Source organism: Scyliorhinus canicula, chromosome 7 (assembly GCF_902713615.1).
Source record: "Scyliorhinus canicula chromosome 7, sScyCan1.1, whole genome shotgun sequence".
In the NCBI taxonomy this organism is placed as follows: Eukaryota; Metazoa; Chordata; class Chondrichthyes; order Carcharhiniformes; family Scyliorhinidae; genus Scyliorhinus; species Scyliorhinus canicula.
In genome coordinates, this window is record NC_052152.1 from 204,672,628 (window position 1) to 204,691,861 (window position 19,234).

At 45.3% G+C, this 19,234-nt stretch overlaps 1 protein-coding gene across 2 annotated transcripts in view; it reads right to left on the reverse strand.

Annotated features, from left to right (window-relative positions):
* LOC119969734 (double-strand-break repair protein rad21 homolog) overlaps window positions 1–19,234 on the reverse strand; it is a 137,444-nt gene that overhangs the window by 106,705 nt on the left and 11,505 nt on the right. For both annotated transcript variants that reach the window (XM_038803752.1, XM_038803753.1), the window contains exons 2-3: window positions 16,249–16,426; window positions 11,027–11,156 (exon numbers count right to left, since the gene is read on the reverse strand). In XM_038803752.1, coding sequence (XP_038659680.1) covers window positions 11,027–11,156; window positions 16,249–16,392 — 274 coding nt within the window. In that variant the 5' untranslated portion in view covers window positions 16,393–16,426. The remainder of the gene's footprint in view (window positions 1–11,026; window positions 11,157–16,248; window positions 16,427–19,234) is intronic.

Below are 19,234 nucleotides of genomic sequence, written 5' to 3' on the forward strand. Positions count from 1 at the left end.
GGTGCAACATCGTGGGCCGAAGGGTCTGTACTGCGCTGTAATGTTCTATGTTCTACTGAGGGAGAATTCAGGGATTGTGGGAGGAAACCGGAGCACCCGGAGGAAACCTACGCAGACACATAGAGAACGTGCAGACTCCACACAGACAGTGACCCAAGCTGGGAATTGGATCCGGGTCCCTGGCGCTGTGAAGCAACAGTGCTGCCGTGTGTGATGGAGCCCGTGCCATTCAATTCGGCAGGGGAGGTGCCAGAACACCTCAGCGCTCATGTCCCAGTCGCAACACATTCCCCCCACTCATGTCCCTGCCGCATCACATGGGCAGTGGGCAGAATAGGATGGCACTACGCCACTTGGGACACCCAAGCAGCAGCCAGGCTCATCCAGGTCCGTTACACCAGAAGACGGCCACCAAAGGGGACCCAGCTCGCAGGGTGGGAATCGCAGCAGGCCACCTCCACTTCTGTTTACCAACTGGGGATCCACCTAGACATAGCGTTATGGCCCCTAAGGCCTGAAAGGTAGACACCAGTTAGAACGGCATGAGTGCACCACATAAGATAGCGATAGGGGCTAGGGCACAATCCTCTATATATATATATATTATATATATATTTGTTCACAATAAACATCTGTGCACAACGCTACAATCTGCCTCGTTGCTCTGTCAGATGAGTGTGAGCGATGGGCTGGTCTGTGCTGGCCGCAGGGTGGATGTTGTGGGTCAGCAGTTCAGCTAGAGTTCACCGCACCAGTGTCCTACCCCCATCCGTCCCATGCGTGTCAGCCCTGGTGCAGACATTGTGCAGCCTCCCATGACCTGCCATCCTCGGTCTTTCCCGCATTCTCCTTGTTGGACAAGGCCTGGTCTTCATCCTCCTCCTCCAATATGTCGCCCCTCTGCTGCGCCATGGTGTGGATGACTCAGCAGGCCACCATGATGTAGGAGACCATCGTAGTGCTGTACTGCCCTCCAGGGTGGTCCTGGCACCTGAGCAGCATCTTCAGGATGCCAAACCACCGCTCGATCACGCCCCTGGTCGTGGCATGGGCGTTGTTGTAACGGGTCTCCGCGTCGGTCTGTGGCCTCTGGAAAGGAGTCATCAGCCACGACCACAGCGGATAACCCCTATCACCTAGTAGCCAACCTCCCCTAGCCTGAGGGGGGAGGGGCCTTGAAGAGGCAAAGAACCATCAAGTGTGCCAGGATGAAGGCATCGTGTACACTGCCAAGAATCAGGTGCAGCCGATCACACATCATGATCACACACCATCTGAACGTTCGAGTGGCTGTATTGTTCCGATCAGATGTTTAGGGCCTCTGAGATGGCGCGGATGCACCGTGCCCCGAGCCTGTGAGATCCTGTACAGGTCCGCACTATGGCGCCCTGAAGGACCCGAGGCCTAGAGGTTCAGAGAGACAGTTACCTTGACAGCCATCGGGAGCAGGTGTTCTCTCCCATTCCCCCAAGGTGCCAGGTACGCCATGAACTGGCAGATATGTCGCACTGTATCCCTGCTCAGCCCTAGTCTTTGATGGCATGCCCGTCCGGCACGTCATCTAATGACCACAAGGCCTCATGCGCGCCTCCTTGCGCACCCTCCTCGGTCTGTTGGGGTGCTGGCACTCCATCCTCAACAGCTACCTCTTGTTCCTGTGGGGAAGGCTCCTTTCTGCAGTGTCCTCCTCCTCGAGCAGCTGCAGTGATTAGTAGGAAAGTCACCATTTCAGGTTGAATTCCAATATCCATTGTCTGCAGAGGTAAAAGGCCGACATATTAGCATGGTGCGTATCCCTGTGTCCAACAGGCTACATAGTGGGCCCAGTTGGCAGTGCAAACTCTCCCCTCTCATGCCCCCTCCCACCATTCCTCCCCCATCTCTGCACCCCTTGCTCTGTCGATGCCTGGCATCGTGGAGGCCTCTGGCCTTGGCGTCCGTCCCTCCTGCCAGGAGCACCATTGGCTGGCACTGCCGTTACCAGCAGTACCCTCCGCGGCCCCCATCCGGTACCCGCTGGAGAGGTTACTGTGGGTATTGCCCTTGGGTAGACCGCCTTCTGCCGGTGTCACTCTGCAAAACCACGAGCCATAAAAGACGGTCAGTGGGGTGCGCACCAAGATGACTGCCTTGCCTGAACATCCCGGTCCTGTGCGGGATCGCCCCAGTCCCACACATCGTCCCCTGTTCCTCCCTCTCCCAGCCAGCCCTGCTAGTGACAGGATTGGCAGTCCACGGTCGCGCCTCTGCATGTCCGACCTCCTCTCGCATGAACCACAAGGCCTGTTGTCCGGTTTTTATAAGCACAAGTAAACTCCGCCGTCGGGAATTTCCCCCCACCCCGTCGAGGTGGGGAACCATGGAGGCCCCGGAGAATACCGGGTCAGGCCTCTAATGACATACAGACAGTATTTACTGTAAGTGCGGAATGGAAGGCATTAACGCCGCTGTTGAGGCATCAGAAAATTGTGATTTGGCGTGTACCCAGTGCCCACCATGGTTTCGGCATCAAGACCAATTCTCCATCCAGTCGCCTTTCCCGACTTTGGCTCCAGCAGAGAGTCCTGCACAACGTCCTGCAATAACTAAAGGCAAATCAATGCCATTGGCCGAAATCTACTTGAATTTGGCAAAGTGTTAGGCTCAGGCTGAAAGCTGCTGTGGAATTCTCTGCACAGATCAGGGGCTGAATTCTCCACCGTCGGGATGCTCCGTTTTGACGGCAGCCCAGGGGTTTCCCGACGGCGTGCCCCACAATGGGAAACCCATTGACCAGCCAGCGAAACGGAGCATCACGCCGGCGGCTGAATCATAAATCTGGCGGCGGGACGGAGAAACCCGACCCAGTTTTCTCTCCAGATATGGAGCCTCTTTAATGAAAAGAAAATGAGTGGATGTGGCTTACATCATTACTCTGACAGACTAGGAGCTGATAGAGTCGGCAACCAGCTTAATCTTTAAAGGGCGCACCGATAAGCACAAAGACCTAATGGCCTCTAACGCCCACCACGGAGGTCTCGGGGGTCTCCCCACCCCCCACCCCATCAATCAGTGGTCAGCATTCCCCCACCACCGTGGATGTATCACCAGAAGCTCCACGCAGTGGCACCCCTACACCCTTGGGAGTGGCCGGGGTGCCTTGGGCCCGCATGCATGCTGAGTTTGCTGGTCCCTCCTTGGGTTCGATGTTTGTCGCCCTAGTGGATGGAGGTCCACAAGTTGGCTATGATCATTTCCTGGGTGACCATAGAGCGATTACGTATTTGTTTTTCCATCTTCTGAATCCCGGAGTTCCTCGTGTCCGATAACGGGGCCTCTTTCACGAGTGAAGCGTTTCCCACCTCTGAGAAGACCCATTTGCGACGTCTGCACCGTCCCATACCATCTGGCATCAAATGGTTTGGCAATGAGGTGCAGATGGTTAAACAGGGCTCAATAAACAGACATTTGTATTCAGATTTGTTTATTGTCACGTGTACCGAGGTACAATGAAAAGTATTTTTCTGTGAGCAGCTCAAACAGATCATTTAGTACATGAAAAGAAAAGAAAATAAAAAGAAAATACATAGTAGGGCAACACAAGGTACACAATGTAAATACATAGACACCGGCATCGGGTTTAATCAGGTCAGTCCATAAGAGGGTCGTTTAGGAGTCAGGTAACAGCAGGGAAAAAGCTGTTTCTGAATCTGTCTGTGCGTGTTCTCAGACTTTTGTATCCTGCCCAATGAAAGAAGTTGGAAGAGTGAGTAAGCCACTGTGTTAGCACGCCGGGTGCCTTACAGTGCTGGGAAAGGGACTTAGCAATCAATAATGATGAGGACACATGGGTAATATTTGAGACTAAGCTGGTAAAATTTTGGTTTGTAATAAAATGAAGGAGACCTAGTTCAAGATACGACACCGTCTGCATTCATCACCTAGTCTTAGTCACAGGTTTGATGCTGCTATATCCTCAATGTGCTGGAAGTGCCTGGCAGTTGAAGGTGATTATGTACATATTTCTTGTGGACTTGTGTTAAGATTCAAGCCTATTGATCTGGTGTAATCAGTGAGCTGGAAAGGATTTTTGATAGAACCTTAGAGTCTAATCCTGGTGTTCCTGATTCTGGGCCTTCCAGATGGGAGAATTAATGATTCTAATGAAATGAGGCTCTACAATATCCTGACCGTTGTAGCTCATAAGACTATCCTATGTTCCTGGATTAGTGACAAGATTCCCTCAATTCAAAACTGACATAGGTTAATTATGGAACGCATGCCTATGGAATTCTTAACCTCTATGATCCGTTCTAAGTCTGATGCATTCTGTAAAGTATGGGACCCCGATCTTAAATTCATAAGCTCCACTTTGGCTGACTTACTACTGTTGGGATTTCCATGAGCTAATTAATTGTATTTTGTTACGTCTTGATATCGCAATGCATAAAGGCATGCATCCTGAACTGACATGTTCTTCCTTTTCCCAAGCTCAATTTGTTAATCTGTTGAGTTAATCAGTTATATAAACTAGAGGCGTCGATTCCTTAAGTATGTGGTCCTGAATTTATTCGGGGCGTAACTTAATGAAAACTTTCTCAGTTTATTTGTGGCTGGTTTTGCAGGGAGTTTCTCTACGGCTCTGCCAGCGAGTTCTCCACCGCTATCAAACAACACTTAGTCACTTTTTTGGGCCCTGGGGAGTTTCTCAGCGGTTTAGCCCACACTTAGGATTTTTTCAGCACTGGGGATTTCAGCGATCTGGCCGCCATTTTGAAAGGATGTCTCGCTCTCTAAGAGAGCTTGTGGGTCCCCCACACACAGGGGCATTACCCCCCGCCCAAGTGCACACTCCCTTACAGGCCCACCATTCCAGGACCACAATCCATCCCTCCAATATCCCAGAGGCCCCAACATCTCTACTCTGCACCCCCCACCCTTCATACCACCCCTCCATCCTCCTTTCCCTTGGAACCTGACCCTTGGCAGTGCCCGAGGCACCCGGGCACCCTTGCACTGCCATGCTGGCAGTGCACCTGTCAGCTTGGCAGTGCCACCGGGGCACATTGGCAATGTCAGGGTGGCGATACCAAGGTGCCAGCATTCCAGACCAAAGGCCAGGGAGTCAACTTGCACTATCCCTGACCACCACGGGCCTCCGATGGACCGGGAGACCCCCCCCCCCGGTTGCCATTCCACCTGGTCCATGGTTGTGGGGACCAGAATTGAATGGCGCCCGCTGTAGCCTTACTGGAGAGGCCGGTAGATCCCAGGAGGCCAGTATATCCTGAGTAAGCTCACCTTAAGTAGTTTAAAACCTACTTAGGCGCACGCCATTTGGTCAGGCCTCCTTTGGGTGGGTTTCTGATTCCAGCACCTCACGGGACTTGGGTATATACCACGAGGCATAAAGGCTACCGGGATGCCCGCAGCAGGCCTCTCCCAGAATCTATTGGCTGCGTTGCACTCGAGTGAAGCACAACGTGGCTAGTACATCACACCCTGTCTTGCTTGTTCCTATGGTTGCTGGAATTGTTTTGTTCCGCACCTGTTTTGCACAGATTTTTTGTTTTTTTTCATAATAAACACAACAAAGTATTAAAAAGCCTAATAAAAAAGTATATTTCAATAAAACATGAAAAAAATTGATTATAATACAATACTCATTTACTCCCACTTATTCCAACAAATTCACACAGATTTAAAGATAAGCATGGATTACAAAGTACACCATAAGCTACAATGGTTTCATTAACAGAAGAAAATCCCTTTTTATGCACACCAGATGACTGTGGTCAAATATACACACTGCTCTGAACCCACGTTAGTGGCTGTGGGTTTCTCCTCAGAATTCCCCAGATGATTTTCACATGCGTGTTTCCAAACTCTGCTCCAAAAGCATGCTTCAAATTCTTCTCTCATAATCACACTTTTCCTTGATGTGGAGATGCCGGCGTTGGACTGGGGTGAGCACAGTAAGAAGTCTTACAACACCAGGTTAAAGTCCAACAGGTTTGTTTCAAACACAAGCTTTCGGAGCACTGCTCCTTCCTCAGGTGAATGGAGAGGTATGTTCCAGAAACATTTATATAGACAAAGTCAGAGATGCCAGACAATGCTTGGAATGCGAGCATTTGCAGTCGGGGAACACTTCATCAGTCAAGGGCATTCAGACTCTGATTTCCGGGTAAGCGTTCTCCAAGGCGGTCTTCAGGACACACGACAACGCAGAATTGCCAAGCAAAAACTAATAGCTAAGTTCCGCACGCATGAGTGCGGCCTCAACCGGGATCTTGGATTCATGTCACATTACATTCACCCCCCCACCATCTGGCCTGGACTTGCAAAATTCTACCAACTGTTCTGGCTTCAGACAATTCACACCTCTTTAACCTGGGATCACCCCCTATCTCTGGATCTGTAATAATTTGATTACCTGCAAATGCTCGCATTCCAAGCATTGTCTGGCATCTCTGACTTTGTCTATATAAATGTTTCTGGAACATACCTCTCCATTCACCTGGTGTTTGAAACAAACCTGTTGGACTTTAACCTGGTGTTGTAAGATGTCTTACTGTGCACACTTTTCCTTGACAGTTTGCATTCCGAAATCCAGTCATGGTTTTACAAATGACACTTTCAAATAAAGTTTCCGTTCCACTTTTAACAGGGAATCCAGGATTTCAAACCAACCCCTTTGGGATCTTGATGGCTGTGCAAACTGCTCACAATTGTTTAAACTCTCAATTCCCAGATTGTTTTGACATCAAACATTTCTTCTACCTCTGAGGTCTGCTGTCCCATTGCAAATTTAGTTACTGTGATTGTCTCTTTAACTTGGAACATTCTGTTTACTCTTCCTTGAATTATTCTGAACAATACCTTGGTCTCTGTTCATTTAACTCCAGACTTACGACACTCTTTTTGTCCCAATTCCCTGGTTATCTGGACTGTAACTTGTACATTTGGAAGCCTGACTCTTTGCCAGAGGAAAGACTGCACAGGATGGGAGCTGCAGAGTTGAGTGATGTTCACTCTCCGAGGCCCCTATCTCCAACTGCTCTCAAATTCCCCAATCTAAAACTTAAAAGATTTTCATCTTACAAGGGCCTCTAGTTGCTAGGCAACAGCCATATTCTTATGTCTTTTATTTATTTTTCACACCATAGATAGTCCTCTCAAAGGACAATGTTTCAAGCTAGGCTGGGTGTCCCCTCTCTTGGAGTTTTCCTCTCTCCTTCTGGCGATCTCTTCATTCAGATGAGCATGCTGTTGGTCTTCATATTCTGATCTGGCCAGGTGATTGGGTGGGTGTGGACGGGACTCCCTATCTGTATGCCGGGGACGAAGCAATCGGCTCTCCCTCCCATTTTTGGGTGGCTTGATGATTTCTCCTCTTCTCGGGCTCGAGCATCCCCCCTCCTGGCCAGGACTGAAGAATTATCGTCTTATGGTGCACTGCTTTGGATAGGGCTGGAAAGGGTGCAACCTTGGGTGCAGGTTTTCTTTTCTTGGGGGTATGCTAGAGGCCCTGGGGGTATAATTTCTTTTTGGTGCTGGGCTAGGCCAGGTCCGCTGCTGTGGCTATTAACCTGTTATCCAGAGGGGCTCATGATGTCCCTCTCTGAGGGCATGGGCAGTGGCTTCCTGGGAGGCTGGGTTTTGTTTCCTTGTCTCTCTGCTGCACAGTAGTTGGTGGATGGGTCGAGTTCTGTGCCTTGGTGGTTATTGTGTTGTTCCCCTGGGATGTAGGTCCCCATTTTGTTGATTATGTGGCCTGTTCTCTTCTTCGTCATCTGGCGGGATAGCTGGCTGGGTCTGTTTCTTCACTCTTCCTCCCTTTTCTTTCTCACTTGGTTGGCATGGTGGGCCTGACCATAATCTGAGCACACGGTTTACTATTCCCAGTCCTCTCCCTCTCCTTTCAATATAATTGTGGTTCTGCCTTGGGCCAGGGTTTGGGATTTTGTTGAGTTATGCAGTATGCCTGTAACTCGGTCATACATCTGGTTTCCGTGCATTTTCTTTTGTTTTTGAAAGGGAGGGTATGACAAATCCGTTCCTGGCTCCTACATGTGTGCAAATGATCTGGAATCAGAGAAGAGAAAGCTGTGCTGTATCATTGAATGATGTTTTAAGCCAATGGTGATGCAATTTTCCTGTTCCATACTGTGCTCATGCGGTTAAGCTGCGTCTGGTTTTTTCCCCTTCCTTGCCTTGGGTGCTTTATTATTTTGTAATTTTGGTGCGTTACTTTGTTCCTAAATGTTAAATCTCAATAAACATAATTTGAGGAAAAGTGTTCTCTGAACTGCTTCTAAAGAAATTATATATTTTTGAAATAGAGTCTAAAACAACACCCAGCATTCCAGAGCTGTTCTCACCAACGCCCTGTATAGTTGCAGTAAAACGTCCTACTTTTATATTCCATTCCTCTTGCAATAAATGTCAGCATTCAATTTGCCTCCCTACTCACTTGCTGTACCTTCATACTAACTTTGTGTACTTGTGTGCGAGGACACAGAGAAATCTCGGTACCACCAAGTTATGCAATCTTTCTCCATTTTAGTATACTGCTTTTTTGTTCTGAAGTGAACAAGCTAACATCTACCCACGTCATACACCCATTTTTTCCCCACTTACGTAACCCTTTGCAGACTCTTGACTTTCTGATCTACCTTGGAGTAATCTACAATACATTCGCTTTCTTCATCCAAACGCCTGTACAGGCAGATAAAAGCCAAGCTGTCAAATTATTTAAATGCCCTTCAAGAATTGAAAATCAGTCTGCCTGTGTCAGAGGTGAAAGAAAATCCATTCTTGTAGTTTCAATAGCTGTATGTTGACATTACCCTAAGTTTTTTCTTTTTTTTAAAAAATGTGTTCATGGGCGTGGGCGTCACAGGCTGTGCCAGCATTTATTGCCCATCCTTAGTTGCCCATGAGGAGAGGTTAAGGGCCAGATGGGGTTTTCTGACAATCGACAATGGTTTCATAGTCATCATTAGGCTTTTTAATTCCAGGTATTTTATAGACCATTACCGTGGGCCCCTGGATTACTAGTCCAGCGACAATACCACTATGCCACCGACTTCTCAGTGTCATCATTATAGCATTAGTGCTTGACTGTTTTCACAACCTATCATCACAGTGGGGGAGTCTGTGAGTTCAGTTTGATTGACAGCTCAAGAGGTTATGAAAGGATTAGCTGCCTTTGATGTGGGATTAGGAATGCAATTTCTTCCTTTTAAGAGGGGTTAAGTATTTTAGAGGATTTAAATGTGTTGAATTAAAAAAAAAAAAATTTTTTTTAATTTAGATTACCCAATTATTTTTTTCTATTAAGGGGCAATTTAGAGTGGCCAATCCACCTACTCTGCACATTTTTGGGTTGTGGGGGCGAAACCCACGCAGACATGGGGAGAATGTGCAAACTCCACACGGACAGTGACCCAGAGCCAGGATCGAACCTGGGACCTCAGCGCCGTGAGGCGGTTGTGCTAACCACTAGGCCACCGTGCTGCCCTTAAATGTGTTGAATTGGCTTTTATGAATGAAAGTATTATTTTATATTGTAAAGTCTGTAATAGATATTCAAACTTTATTTCATCTCAGCATTGCTCCTGAGGTCTGCTCATAAGATACTGGGTGAGGTGGCATGGAGGGTGTAATGACAAATGGTGGTGGGTCGGGGCATGGATTGGTATGAGTTAGCACTCAGTTGGCCCAGAGACTGTGGGGGTTCAGAAGGTGGCAAGGTAGCTGAAAGGGGACATGGGGTGGGTGGGGAGCATGGGTTGGCATGATGTGGCATGGGAAGTGGATGGGAAAGTGAGCTCAAAGACTTTTTAAAAAAGTAACTGTTTTAACTGTTCACTGAAAAGCTTGATGTTAATTATGAGTTAATAAAAAAGTTTGTTTTAATATAAGAGATCCCTTGTTGTTAGCGGAATCACTCCTGGAGCAAAGTATCCTTTCCTCAAGGGTTTACAAATTGAAAAATTGTTGGGATCTCAAAAGAGTTTCCTAATATAAATTGGGGTCTGGTTCGGGTACCGTTACAATATGTAATTTTATTGTCAGCTGACACCCCTTCTCTGTTCGATAACATCTGGCCTCAATATTTTACAATTTCAGAATTTATTATTTCCCCCGAGTTTCAGTTCACTCTATTCCCCCTTGTTTCCTTGTTAACTATTTGTCTGTGGGAAGTATTTAAGCTGAGTGGTTTTGTCTGGAGCAAACTGATATGTATTTGCAGGATTAGTTTGCGATACATATCCACAATAATTGGCTTGTGTCACACTATTGCGCTACTCAGTCGTCAACTGAGCTTCAAAACGTTCTCTGATATTAATGCCAGCAAGCCTAGATTTGAGTAAAACCACACTTTTGCAGAGAAATTAGTTTGACTCCTCAAAATCATAAATTGCAAAGAAGGAATAGAATAAACTTAAAATATTAAACTACCGTCCCGTTTTCTATTTACCTGACAGGAGTTTTTATTTGCTGCAAAGCTTCCAATATACTGAAAGTATAGCCTGGTTAAAACTAAATGTAATTTTTATTTAATTTAATCTAAACTTTTTAATCTAACCAACCATAAACTGCATGACAGCATACAGCAATAGATATGTAATGATTGGAAAATAATAGATTATGCATTTATAACAATAGCTGAAGTTGTTATAATGATCAAAATTCTATTCAAAAACCTGAGCAAAAAGTGTTTCAAATGCCAGTGACACCGACAGTGTCACAAGAAAAGGAACCAATGCATTCAGCTGATAAGGATTTATTTGAGAAATTTATGAACGCCAAGGAAATCCCATTACGTATAATTCTATGATCTGATGTGGATGGTGCAAGCTGAGGGTCGAAAGAAAGCCTTGAAATTCTCATGCGCCTTGTGGCACTATTTATATGATTATCCATTAAATTAAATCTCAAATAAAAATTCTAAATGATAAAGTAATCTTTTATAAATCAAAGTAATACATTTCTTTACTAAGCAAAGATGTTTAGAGCTGCAGCAAGTGTACAGTACCAGGACGAAAGGCAATCTTTATTTTTGTGAATGCTTCATTGCAGTCTGCCAAGAGGTACTTTGCCTTCCGATGGTAAATCCTCACCACCCCTAAAAGCAGGTGTCCTGACGTTCGCAGCGCTATTTTAACCTAGAGGGGACACAAACATCACTAAATTTATTTTTTTGCACAATAAAGTTATAATTCATCAGAAGTCCTAGCCTTATTTGTGTACTCTGCATATCCTAAAGTAATTTCTATCCATTGCTAAAAATGCACACCTATTTTTGGCATTCACATAAAGCCCATCAATGGTTTAGTAAATTTTAGTCCCTACCTATAATAAAAACCTATTAAATTCTGATAATAAGATAGTCTTAAGAGGTGCATTAAATCTATAATTGGGCTTTTAGTAGGACTGTTGAAGGCAATCAAGGATAGGGATCCTGACCGATTTTCTCCCAGGCACCTGAGGCCAATAGTGAACCTCTACCACTGCCTTAACTGAGATCAACCAATATTTTGGTCCAACAAATGACTGACCCATTAGGGAGCTTTCATCTGATCCTTTAACGTGATATGGTTCTTTTCCAAAAAACTGCTGACAGCAATTGGTTTTGAAGAGTAGTACATGTTGCTAATGTATTCTCACAAATATCAAGCAATGCAAAAGTCCAATTTCCTTGACTTTATAGCTGGTTTACTGTTTGACTGAACTTTTCTATCATTCCATAAATTTTGGTGACAACTTGATATATATGTGGCAATCAAATTCATGCATTTTCACCTTTGATTAGCTAATTATGCCACAGTGTATGATTAATAAGTGAAAAGATTTTTTTAAATGTTCTGCAAGAGAGCATGGATTCTAATCCACCGATTTAGTAGTAATCTGTAACAATTCAAAAGAGCTATTTCAGGGCATGCAAACTCCTTTCTTTCTTACAATGTACAACACCAATTATTGGCACATACATTTTATCCAGATGTGACATAAGCCAAAAGCATTCATATAAGTAAACATAGAGCATATATTGTATATTTCAGAGAGGACTGATAACTTGCAGTGTAGCTAAATGTCAAAACATTAACCAACTTTCAGGTGTAATTTAGACCACTGTTTACCTACTTTTGCCAACCAGCTGACCTTTGGGATGCATGCTGGCCCACCTTCGTGACCCACTCCGCCGACCATCACAACTCAAGCCATATTCGCTTACCTTGAATGTGAAAGGGAGCCTGCTTGGTCCTCACAATCTCATTTGAATCAGGTTCAAAGAAGGAGAGGGCAATGCGCATATCAGATAGAACAAAGAACAAAGAAAAGTACAGCACAGGAACAGGCCCTTCGGCCCTCCAAGCACGTGCCGACCATGCTACCCGTCTAAACTAAAATCTTCTACACTTCCTGGGTCCCTTAAATGTCACTATCGCCCCTTCTTCCACCACCTCCTCAGGCAGCGAGTTCCAGGCACCCACTACCCTGTGTAAAAAACTTGCCTCATACATCTCCTCTAAACCTTGCCCTCGCACCTTAAACCTATGACCCCTAGTAATTGACCCCTCTACCCTGGGGAAAAGCCTCTGACTATCCACAACTGTCTATGCCTCTCATAATTTTGTAGACCTCTATCAGGTCGCCCCTCATACAGACTTCAACCAGTTCCTTTGTGCCGTCTTCGAAGTTATGGAAACGGAAAATCCACCCTCGCACATGTGGGTCACTATGAAGGGCAGTAGCAATACAATGCGTGTTTTACTCAGCACTGGATACTCCTGGGAGATGCTACTCCAGACTGCTGACAGCCTGATGGGCTTTTGGCACGCTTTTAATGTGGTATTATTGGTCAGCTACAGCAGCGTAGCCTTTGAATTTAGAGTCTGCTCTAAATTAATAACTGGCACTTGGGCCTCAACCTCAAAACGTTTTTTCATCCACTGCTTATCTTTCAAAATCTGAAACTTCTCCCATTTGCCAATACTTCCCTGCATATAACAGACAAGGGCTCTACATTTATTTGCATTGCTCCTTATTTGCATTGGCACAATTGACAAAACCATAACACAAAAAATAATTTTTATACTGCTTATTCCAGAGTTAAGGGCCGGGATTCTCCGAGCCTCCGCACCGAAATCGCGCTCGGAAGGGCGAATGGGGCCTCAGACCTGCAATCGGGTCCGACGCCGGGACGCAAACCTCTGGCAACCATAGAATCGCCGGCAGTCGATGCGGCGCTGGTTGGGGGCCTTCCTGGCGGGGGGTTCCACCCGGCAGGAGCTCGGCGTCGCGGCTGCGGTGGCTGTCCTGGTTTGGGGGGGGGGGGGGGGGGGGGGGGGGGGAGAAGCAGTACCCGGGGGTGGGGGGCCTCCACGACAGCCAGGCCCGCGATCGGGGGCCACCGATCGGCGGGCGTGTGACCTGCTCTCTGCTGCCGCTTCTGGCTGGAAGACTCCACACAGCCTCATTTATTTTCATTTAAAAGACGGCAGCGGCCACCATTCTCAATGTAAAAAAGCCAGTAGCAGCCATCGGGTGCTTCACGTGCAATCAGGTCCATCGCAGGACCGGTGTATCCAATCGCTCCATGACCGTCCTGACACCCACCCACACCCACTCTTTGAAAAACCCTGATTTAGACTTATATGGGAGTCAGAAAATATGCATCTTTTTTAGTCACTGGACAATATTATCTTCCACATTTATTCATAATTCACATTTATTCATAATCCATATTATACTCCACATTTTGGTTCCAATTCCCAGCCCTCGGATCACGGTGCATCTCTGACACTTCCACTGCCTTCCTTGACCTCTCCATTTCTGGGGATAGACTGTCCACTACTATCCACTGCAAGCTCACTGGCTCCCACAGCTACCAAGACTACAGCTATTCACACCCCACATCCTGTAAGGACTTCCCCATTCTCTCAGTTCCTTCACCTCCATCCCAATGATGCTACATTCCAAAATGGTGCTGCTGAAATGTCTTCTTCTTTAATCGTGGTTTCCCACCTATTGTGATTGACAGAGCTCTCACCATGTACAGCCCACCTCCCGTACCTCTGCTCTCATCCCTTCCCCTCCCTCCCATAACCTTGTCCTCTCTTTTCATCCCACCAGCCTTCACATTCAAAGGATAATCTTCCACTAGTTCCACCAACTCCAACATGATATCACCACCAAACACATCTTCCCCTCACCACACCCCCCACCCCCTCTCAGCATTCCGTAGGGACCGTTCCCTCCAGGATACTTGGTCCACTCCTCCATCACCTCCAACACATCACCCTGCATATTCCCATGCAATCGCAAAAGGTACAACACTTGGCCCTTTACCTCCTCCCCCTCCTCACCATCCATGGTCCGAAACACTCTTTTCAGGTGAGGCGTCGCTTCACGTGCAGCCCCTTCAATCTGGTCTATTGCATTCGCTGCTCCCAATGCAGCTATATTACATTGGAGAGACTAAAGTCAGACTGCTGGATCGCTTTGCAGAACACTTATGATCCATCCGCAAGCAGGACCCAGACCTTCCTGTCCTTGCCATTTCAACTCACCGCCCTGCTCTCATGTCTGTCCTTGGCCTACTGCAATGTTCCAGTAAAGCCCAAAACAAACTGGAGGAATAGCACCTTATCTTCCAATTAGGCACATTACAGCCTTCCGGAATTAACATCGAGTTCAAGAACTTCAGACTGCAAACTCTCTCCTCCACCTTCAGCCCATTTTTGTTTCCACCAATTTATTTTATTTTCTTCCATCGATCTGTTTTTCCCTCACCATTGTCTCCCCTCTCTCCACCCATCCCACTAGTGCCATCTGTTCCGGTTCTAAGTTGTCCTTTGGCACACTGCTTATCCCTGCTCTGCCATCAACACATTCTTATCTGTTAATGTGCCACTATCCCTTCTTAGTCATTATCACCACTATTTACATTCCCGTTGTCCTTTTGTCCAAGACATCGTTATCAATCTCCACCTATCGTTGACCCTCCATCCAGCCCCTCTGCTTCACCATACCCCCGCCCTCTCCAGCTTTGACAAAGAGTCATCCAGACTCAAAACGTCAGCATTGTTCTCTCTCCACAGATACTGTTAGACCTGCTGAGATTGTCCAGAATTTACTGTTTTTGTTATAGTCCACATATCTGTTTTAAGAAACAGAACTCCTTGTAATATTGGTTACAAATGTCTCAGGCAAGAATCCAGTCTCCCTATCCATCGTTGTTAGCCTCTGGTGGAAGACACACAGAAGCCACTGACTTCCAACAGCTCTGCAATCTTGATTGACAGCAATTCTGGGATGATGAGCTCAGATACAATCTAGTGATCAAAGCTGGAGAACATTGAGTATACTCGAATACAACAGGAATGCATTTCTACATCCAGTGATTTGAAAATAACTGAGCATCTGTCACTGTAATATTTTAGAAAGTGCCAGGAAGTTTCCAAAAGCATTATTAAACAGTGAAAACAATACACATGACTGAACAATGAAAATACTTACAACATGAATATTTATTGCAAACGTTTAGAGTTAGTATCTTCTTTAATAGATTCATTGGTAAACATTAGCTTTGAACAGAAAATAAAGCAACAACTCGAATTAAATATGAAGAAAGAATTAGAAGTGAAGAACCGGGCGCTCCGGTTTCCCCCCACAAGTCCCGAAAGATGTGTTGTTTGGTTGGGCCCTCTGAATTCTCCCTCAATGTACTTGAACAGGTGCCGGAGTGTGGCGATGAGGGGATTTGCACAGTAACTTCATTGCAGTGTTAATGTAAGCTTACTTGTGACACTAATAAAGATTATTGTCATCATTATTAAAGGTCAAACTAACAAGGAAGAATGAGCACCTCCAACCTCTTTTAAGTAGTGGATCTTTCCAGAATAGACATTTTGAAATGCCAAGGGCTTTTGCAATGTAATTGACTGAGCCTTACAGATCACATGACATGAACCAATTTGGGAACTAATTTATAATTTGACAAATTAAATTCAAAGTTAAAAGCGATTTTATACTATCAATTCTGCCTTATAGGGGCTGGTTTAGCTCACTCAGCTAATTCGCTGGCTTACCAAGCAGGCCAGCAGCACGGTTCGATTCCCGGAATGTGGCGACTAGGGGCTTTTCACAGTAACTTCATTGAAGCCTACTCGTGACAATAAGCGATTTATTTTATTATTAATATATATTAATACTTTAGCACTTGCTCATTTAATGCATATTCAGTTGCTTTACCTTGGGTGAAATAATGCTTTCCACAGTAGTCTCCAGATTGCATTCAAACACATGGGCTTTTGTCAACTTTTTGTCCCAATGGGCGGCAAGCCAAATCTTAGCCAGTGGCCCACGTTTGCTGAGAAATAAGGCAGCATAAAACATCACTGCAGCTGCTAGAACTAAGTTACAGAAAATGCTGGTGAAGGAAAGAAAAACATTGTGAGCATTGCAGAATAAGGGATCATATTATTAACAATACATCAGTTAGGTGTAAGAATTCTAATAGCTATATTAGGATTGCTAAACCAACTATATCACAAGAATGCCTCTTTGTCTTTTCCTGTTTTCATTGAAACACACACTATATAAACTGTCTGGAATTGACTTTAAGCTAATCTGCAACATGTTAGTCATTCTGTTCTATTTCCAGTAATATATGGAACTCTACAGTTTGTCATTCCCCTCCAAGCTAAACACTATCCTGACTTGGAACTATATCACCGCTCCTCCAGTCATGGGACTAAAATCCTGAAACTGCCTTCCTAACAGCACGATGGGTGTACCTACACCAGATGGACTGCAACAGATCAAGAAGAGATTCACAACCATCTTCTCAAGGGTACTTAGGGATGGGCAATAAATGCTGGCCTTGCTCATAACACTCCGATCCAATGAAAGAAAGAAAAATATTTGGTGCTTGGAATCTGATCAGTTTTACAAGTACGGTATAAATTTTACCACATATAAAATTGTATTTATGCTATAGGCAACCACAGCCATCAGTGTTCACTGATCACAAGCTACTTTTCTCTGTGGCAAAACTATTACTCCAACAGGAGAACTGTACTGTGGTTACTTACACTTGCAACTTAATTTGAATTGTAAACAAATGTAATGATCATCAAAGTATGGTATTAAACATTGGAGGATACAAATACAGTACATCAGTTTTAAGGTCTTGTAAATGTAATTCTTATTTGGGAGGAAGTGACATATATAACTGCCTATTTTAAATGATTATGTAATCAAAAAATCACACCATCATGTCGGTAAACATTTTTTCCACAATTAACAGAAGTTCATTGTATTCTTACCAGCATCTCAGAAAAAAGACAATTAAAAGAATGGCTGTATTCATTTTTTATATTGTATTCTATACTAACCTTTAACATGTAAGTGCATAAACATTTGAAGGGGAGAAAATCTGAACGGGTATGGGGAAAAAGCAGGCAAGTGGGACTAAATGGATAGCACTTTCCAGGAACAAAGAAACAACAGGGCAAATGGCTACCATGCAAATATTCTTTCTTGAATGTATAAAATTATGCTTAGAATTAGGATAAGTGGTAAATATTAGAAAGAATATCACATTTCTTGAAGAGGACCCATAACAATGTAATTTATGCTTGAGTTGCTGGAAAAAGCAGGTCTCATGGGCTAAATCTTTACTCATTCAAAATATTAAATAGAAAGTATATAAAAATTACAACATGGAAACAGGCCACCATTTGGCCCAGTCAATTCATGTTGGTGAGTAGTAGTTCGAATCCTACGTGTTTATAGATCTATTTAGCCTTCTTTCTTTCCGCCATCTATCTAAACTCTTCTCAAATATTGACATGCTCTCTGTCTCAATCACTAACTCCAGAAGTACATTCCACAGCCTGACAACCCTCGGTGTAAAAAAGTTCCTTCTGTTCTTTGTTGTAAGGTTTAATGTAAAACAAATGTCCCATCTTTCTGGAGCCTTCAACCATTGGAAAGGTCTATTTCTTCCATAATTCCATCCCTTCATAATTATAAACATTTCTATCAAATAACATATAGCTCGGGATTTACACTCGCCGCCAGGATCTGGTGTTGAAAGCGGAGCTGCAGTTCATGAACAGCAGTCTGACGTAGGTGTCCTTGTTGTCAAGATGTTCGAGTGTTGATTGTAGGGCCAGAGAGATAGCATCTGCTGTGGATCGGTTGCCGCGGTAGGCGAACTACAATGGATTGAGACTATCTGGGAAGCTGGTGTTGATCCGTCTCATGACTAGCCGCTCAAAGCATTTCATAATACACGTCAGGGCCACCGGTCGGTAGTCTTTGAGGCACGCTACCTTGTTCTTCTTTGGTACCGGTATTTATGGTGGTCTTCGTGAAACAGGTGGGGACCTCGGAGCGGAGAAGTGAGGTGTTGAACTTATCTGCGAATACACTCACCAGCTGGTCACCGCAGGCTCTGCATGCTCGGCCAGGGACTCCGTCGGGGCCCGCCGCTTTCCACGGGTTTACTTTTGGCAGCTCTTACCTCAGAGGCTGTAATAGTGGGTATGAGTGGTACAGGGCTTTTGGGGCGGGTGGCACTGATATGTTGGCTGGCTGTTCAAATCAGCGTATGGTCTTCCTCCTAATCCACAAAGATTAGGCTGAGAGAAATATTTTAATGAGCACATGATCACACTACAATTCAATAATACATAAATGTTGGCTAGAACATCTAGAACATAGAACAGTACAGCACAGAACAGGCCCTTCGGCCCTCGATGTTGTGCCGAGCCATGATCACCCTACTCAAACCCACGTATCCACCCTATACCCATAACCCCCCCCCCCCCCCCCCACCTTAACCTTACTTTTTAGAACACTACGGGCAATTTAGCATGGCCAATCCACCTAACCCGCACATTATTGGACTGTGGGAGGAAACCGGAGCACCCGGAGGAAACCCACGCACACACGGGGAGGACGTGCAGACTCCGCACAGACAGTGACCCAGCCGGGAATCGAACCTGGGACCCTGGAGCTGTGAAGCATTTATGCTAACCACCATGCTACCGTGCTGCCCTTACTTCCAAAAAAGTGCTGCCTACTTCCAAAACAAACTGCCTTCCAGAGATAACAATAAGTCAAGTTTATTATTTAAAACATGCTACATATATATTTAGCTAAAATATTTTGAACTTTTACATCTGCATGTGATTCCGATCACGTTTACCATTATATATTCTTCGGCCCA